The 6,203-nt window shown below is 52.1% G+C and overlaps 1 protein-coding gene across 1 annotated transcript; it reads right to left on the reverse strand.

Annotated features, from left to right (window-relative positions):
* Window positions 1-811: 811 nt before the first annotated feature.
* HEY1 (hes related family bHLH transcription factor with YRPW motif 1) lies at window positions 812-4,183 on the reverse strand. The gene is made up of 5 exons (XM_035546459.2): window positions 4,017-4,183; window positions 3,823-3,898; window positions 3,640-3,723; window positions 3,448-3,529; window positions 812-2,672 (listed from the first exon to the last, which is right to left on the reverse strand). Exons 1-5 carry the CDS (start codon window positions 4,106-4,108, stop codon window positions 2,089-2,091), a joined length of 918 nt encoding a protein of 305 aa, XP_035402352.1. The 5' UTR covers window positions 4,109-4,183; the 3' UTR covers window positions 812-2,088.
* Window positions 4,184-6,203: the final 2,020 nt, after the last annotated feature.

Genomic DNA, 6,203 nt, shown 5'->3' on the forward strand with positions numbered 1-6,203 from the left:
TTGGCCCGAGAGCCCCTCTTTAAACAAAGCACTCTTCTCCCACAGGGCCGAGCTCTTTCTGCTATTTTCTGGCAGAGCTAAATCCAGAGGAGGATACAGCATGTACCAACACAAGTGTACTACAAATTCAAATGCACAGGAAAGAAGCGAGGTACTTCCAGGAGTTGTTGATGTTCTCCAGGTAGAGATTTGCAGGTAGGATGGATCCATCCGCTCACGCCTCTTTCAAGGAGGAAACCTTCCATCTGTGTTTAGGGCTGTCAGGTTGTTGCTTCAAAAAAGCAGCACACCATGCTGGTAACACTGCTCAGTGACAAATACAGGACCTGTCAGAGATTGTGGGTACATCTGAACACAACTAGGCTGCCAAGTACGGACCTGTGTTACAGAGCTACAGGACAATTAAAGATTTCATGAGTTTGACCAGAAAGGCCTCCACGTTGGTAAAGATGATCGCTTTTTAATATTAAGATGAAGCAGTAAGAATATTTAGTTGCTGTGCAGCTTCAACCTCCTCTTTAGCAATAACCCAGGTCTCCTCACCCTCTGCCTGCACACTGCCATGCAGGTAGAAGTAACACACAAAACGCATCCTTAACTTTCACCCCCTGGGCTGTTACTCTGAGGCACAGTGGCTCTTTATGCTACACTCGGCTAGTGTAGGTTATACACCGTAATACACGAGCGAGGAAAAAGTAAACACATATACCCACAGAGACACTCAACAGCAACTCTTCAACATTGCCCGTGATAGCAGAGGCACAGAATTGTCCACTGATATATATGTATCAGACAAACATGTCATTTAAAATACTTTGTTCTTTTTCCTTTATTTAGCCACAACACAAATACAAGAGCAGTCAAACTCAGTCCAGTGGAACTCACTAGATAAACCTGTTCAGATTAAGATTCTCAGGAAAACAAACAAAATACACACGCACACACACACTCACACACACAAAAATGCAGCAGCGCCCTTACAAAATGAGGAGTGGCACTGAACTGCACCTAAAAGTAAAATACAACCAAAAAAAAAAAAAAACCACCAGTTAGGATACATTTGTTAAGCAATAAGGTTGGGCACTGAACAGGTTCCCACTGTACCATCCCATTGGCTATTTAAATACCAGCATAACTTTTTTCAGGTGCAAATTTGGAGCTCACAGAGGGAAAGAGCCTGATTTCAGTTACCCAAGAACACAGGGTAACAGAACAATCGCTCCACTGTAACTCAGAGCAGAATCTGGCCCGTTAAAATGAATATGCATGTGACCTGCTCTGGCTGGAAGACTACCGTGGGTGACAATTTTTTTTCCCCCTTCACATCTCCCGCAACGAAACCCACCACCAGTGTAGTTTGTAATTTCACTTTTGCACCCTCCACATTTCAGAGTTTGCTCTAAAGCACATGCTGCTTTTTTGGGTGGAAGAACTAATGTAGTGATTCTGTGATGCAAATAAATGTCCACTAGGGACTAGAATAGGACCACCGAATATACCAAATCACTGCAGAACAAATAGAAATCGGGCTCTTAGATAAAGCTGGTCAAGCTGGTCCATCTGATTTGTCAACGCTTTGTTCAGAAATATAAGACTCCAATATAGTTTACAAAAAGAGTAATTCGTTACAGAACATCTCAATGTCAAAATACTAACAAAAACACAGCTTTTTAAGGCTGAGAAGAGTGGTCTTGGTAAAATTAATAACTAAACTAAGCTGTTGCTAACAATAACAGGTGATATCTCTTCATAAAAAGGCGGTCTGATGTACTCAGGAAAAATGGAACATTGGAAACAAGCTGTTTACAAAAGTGATTTAAATGCTCAGAACAGATCTAACACAAGTGTTAACATCCACTATTGTAATTTTATTTTCGGACAACTTCAGCAACTATTTAAAAAAAAAAAAGCTAATACAAAAATGTAGAAAACAAACAAAAAAAAATCCAAAGAGACGGTTTTTAGACAAACTTAGTTAAGTTGAAGCTGTACCTTTGTCCCAGTTATTAAAAACTTCAATTTTAAGCGTGGCACAACCCAGCTCAGCTAGGTTTGCAGGCTTCCCCACCCTTACTAAAGGGTTAGTCCTTAGAAGGCTCCGATCTCAGTCCCCCACGGTCTGTACGGTTTGCCGAGGTTCGCTGACTGCGTTGGTGCAGACGGGCTCAGCATGTTGGGAGACAGCAGATGGAACGAGCCAAAGGAAAAGGGGAACGCAGACAGAGATGCCATGGAGGAGAGAAGAGGAGGAGACAGTTTGGTCGTGGATGTGACCACGGGGAGCACTGGTCCGACGCTGCCATTTGGGGGCACTCTGAGTGAGGAAGTTTCAGCGTGTGGGGCGGCAATTCTGCTCTGGTGATGCGGTTCTGTGGAAGACGCCGTAGTACTGGTGTTACCATGCCCGTTTTGAGGCAGCAGCAATGGGTGAGATATATGAGGGTGATGTCCAAAGGCACTGCCCCAAGGAATGTGTCCAATGCCAGTGTGTGCGCTGCTCGCTGCTTCCCGCTGAGAGGCGTAGTTATTGAGATGAGACACGAGTCTAACCCGCAGAGGGTCAGAGGCATCCAGACCCTCTATAATACTAAGGTATCGAGCTACTTCAGCCAGGCACTCTCGAAACCCTAAACTCCGGTAGTCCATAGCCAAAGCATGAGCATCAAAATAACCTATGAGGAAAGAATGGAGTTTTAAGATGCTGTTTTCTAGTCCCTGTCTACACGTTGCCTCCCAACTCCACCCTGCCCTATAAAGCATATTTCACTTGGATGTGGTTAGTATTCCCAACCATAGATTAGCTGCCAAACTCCTTTCTATTTCTTTTTGTTGTTGCTTTTGTTTTTAGGGGGGGGCTAACAACCTTTTCTTTCATATCTGTGCTGTGATGCTGCAAGTCCCAAGACCGGTCATAGACTACCATTTTTAAACTGAAATTGCATGCTGCCGCTGGGAGGAAAGTACTTTTGTTCTCTTCACGTCTCCCAGTGCAAGCAAAACCACAGCACAGTAAAATTCGTTAGAAACACAAGTCCCGACTTAGAGAGGGTACTTTTGCAGGCAACTCGTTTATTCGCTGCAAAGCACATTTCACCATTTTTGCTCATTCTCTGCACTACTCGTTGAAAGCTGTATTTTTTCTAGCTTCTGCTCTGAAATTTCAGAATGCTAAAGAAACAAACATTTGACAACAGCAAGAAATATGTGTTTTCTGAGTTGCCAACAGTTCGCCTCACAGGGCTGACATTGCTAGACTTGCAACTGTTCTCCCCTGGAACAAGCCGAATCTAGTGCTGTAAAACATTTGGGCTGTAAATCTTCCCAAGAAGAAGAAAACCGTAAAGTCCTGGCAAAACCCAACAGACTTCCCATCCACTTTCCCCAGGAGCTCCTGCACGCTCGGGGCCACGCTCCTCCCGTGGCCGGCTGTCAGCACAGACACTGTACCTTTCCCTCCCGCCGTGTGCAGCATTTTCAGGTGGTCGACGGTCATCTGCAGGATCTCTGCCTTCTCCAGCTTGGCCGATCCCTAGGAGGGAAGGGGGAGCGGGAAACTTTCCAGGCAGGGCCGGGGACGCCCGAGCCCTTCCCGGAGCGGCTCGGGGAGGGCAGCCCGGGGCCGGGCCGGGAACCACCGACCTGCTTCTCGAAGGCGCTGGGCACCAGCCTCCTCAGCTCCGACAGGCTGTTGTTGATGCGGTCGCGGCGGCGCTTCTCGATGATCTGCGGGGGAGAGCGGCGCGGGGTGAGGGGCTGCGGGAAGGGAGCAGCCCGTCCCGCCGGGCAGGCACTCCTCCCTCGCTCCCTCCATCCCTCACTCACCCCTCGGCGCCTCTTCCTGGCCAGGATCTGCGAGGTGGCGGACGGCGACACGGAGCCCGGCGGCGAGCCCAGCGTCCTGCGGGGAGCGGCGGGGCTGAGCGGCGGGGGCAGAGGGCAGGGGGGGAGAGAGGGCAGCACAGGACAAGGGACACCCCCCGACCCCACAGCCCCCCTCCTTCCCTCCCCCTCCTCACCCGTTCTCATCCGCGCTCTCCTTCTCCACCTCGACGGCCTCGTCCAGCTCCTCGCTGTCCGACGAGCTGGACTCGGGGTGCGCCCGCTTCATGGCGGCGGCGGGGCGAGGGCGGCCGCTGGGCAGGCGGCGGGCGGCGCGCGGCACGAGGGCGCGCGGCAGCAGGGGGCCCGGCGCGCGCCCCGCGCCCGTCTCCCCCATGGCGGCCCCGCGCCGCGCCCCTCGAGCCGCCGCGGGCGGGACGCGGCCAGCAGTAGGAGCAGCAGGAGCAGCAGGAGCAGTAGGAGCAGCACCAGCAGCAGCTGCAGCCGCCGCCCGCCGCCACGCGCGGCCCCCGCCTCACCCATTGGCCGCCGCCGCGCCGCGCTCGGCCAATAGCCGCCCGCCCCAGCCGCCGCGGCGCCGCCCACGCGGCGCGCGGCCGTGGGAAAGCTGTGGCGTGGTGTCGGTGGTGTCGTGGTGTGGTGTCGTGTCGTGGTGGCGGGGCGTCGCGTGGTGGTGTCGTGGTGGCGGGGCGTGCATGGAGTCCGTAGATGAAGGCCCACCGGGCCTGGATGTGTTCCCCGCACACAGCCGCTGCCTCCTCTTGTGTCAAGCTGAGGGGCAGGCAGAAAGGGAAAAATAATAAAAATAATAAAAGATAGTACTAAATAATAAAAATAATAAATAATAAATACAAATAGTACTAAATAATAAAAAATAATAAGTAATAATATTACTAACAAGCACAGGTGAAATGGGGCCATGCTGTTTGAGGCAGTTTCATCACAGTTCGGTTTTCACGCACACAAAGCCTTTCCAGCAGGGCCCCTTATCAAAGCTGATCCCCTCGAGTGTCACGGCCGAAGGGCAGGAGGTGCCTGGTGTCACAGCAAAGAGCCGCAAGCCCCTGGGACAGCATCCTTCAGCCTCCCAGCTGTTGAGTTCGAAGTCAGCACACGCTTGCTGCACATTTCAGGCAGCTGCTCGTATTTTTACCAAGCACCTCTTCTGGGAAGGGAGAAGGGAGCAAGGACTGGGCTACAGGCAGTAAGAGCTGCAGCTAAGAAGCTCAGAGCAGTGCTGCAGCTGCCTGTAAGCAGCTAACAGGAGGTGGTAGAAATATTCTGTTCCCACACTGCATTTTTCATAAGTCTGTCTGTTCTGCGGTGCTGTGTAATTAAGCTTGTGTCAGCACTTGCAGTGCATCCACCTTTCCAGCCTGTGTGTTTTTGCTGGAAAACAGCTGTCTGCACCTCTCGCTCGCTTTCGCAGGACCAGAAGCAGGTCCCTGGCCGTGACATTTCTGCCTCTTTGGCTTGCAGACAGTGAACCTGACATCTCCCATCCAGGTGCGTGTAACCCCTTCCTGACACAGGGAAAAAATGTGGTAGCCGAAATTATCTGGCAGCAAGCACACGTCGCTTATGCATGGGGTCTGACCTCCAGGTCCGAGCAGTCGCCTCCTGCAGCTCAGCCCACCTATAGCTCCCCGAAGCACTGGGGCCAGGCCCCCCAGGAATGCTCTGGGAGCTTTTTGCAGGCGCTGCCTTCCCCAGGCAACCTGCAGAAGCCGTCAGGGAGAGCATGGCTCGGGCTCGGAGGCAATAACTGCAGTTGGCTGTCAGCTGCCGGGGGAAGGTAAGAAATGTTTGCCCGTCTGTTTGTTTCGATCTTTCTGTCCAGCACGAGGAGGAACAGCAGCATGAACAGCTTTCAATTACCTTGTGCCTCTGTGATACTGGGCAGGGCCCAGTGCTCAGAGTTGGTCTAATTGTTAACCGTGGCCCAAAGGGCAGTTTTATTAGCCAGAAATTGCTAACGTGTAGAGACAGCACCGTCATGCACCTCTCACACCTCTGCCTGGAGCAGTCAGGAGGGCAGACAGGAGAGCAGCCTTTTGCATGCCCAAGGCTGAGGGAATTAAAAGGAGAGTGTGCACGAGAAGGGCACGTCTGAAAGAGACTCATCTCGTACCTCACCGATGCCTCTGCAGCACTGGGGCGATGGGCTCAGAAGGCAGCAGTCTTCCCTCGCAGTGCTCCCCAGCATGTCATGCCATGCCGTGCCGTGCCAGGCTGTGCCATACCATGCCATACTGTGTCATGCCGCAGTCGGTCTGCCACTTCCCTGTACATTGTGCCCCACAGCTGCACCCCTCGACCTTCCTCTCACATGCTCTGAGGCCCTTGGCTCCCCTCACGCTTCC

The sequence above is a fragment of the Cygnus atratus genome, chromosome 2 (genome assembly GCF_013377495.2).
Source record: "Cygnus atratus isolate AKBS03 ecotype Queensland, Australia chromosome 2, CAtr_DNAZoo_HiC_assembly, whole genome shotgun sequence".
Lineage (NCBI taxonomy): Eukaryota > Metazoa > Chordata > Aves > Anseriformes > Anatidae > Cygnus > Cygnus atratus.

Coding starts and splice junctions, on each gene's coding strand:
- HEY1 (XM_035546459.2), bottom strand. CDS start 4,108: ATGAAGCGGGCGCACCCCGAGTCCAGCTCGTCGGACAGCGAGGAGCTG. Junction 3,899..4,016: donor GAGAGCGCGGATGAGAACGG/GTGAGGAGGGGG, acceptor CGCTCCCCGCAG/GACGCTGGGCTCGCCGCCGG. Junction 2,673..3,447: donor GCACACGGCGGGAGGGAAAG/GTACAGTGTCTG, acceptor CTTTCCTCATAG/GTTATTTTGATGCTCATGCT.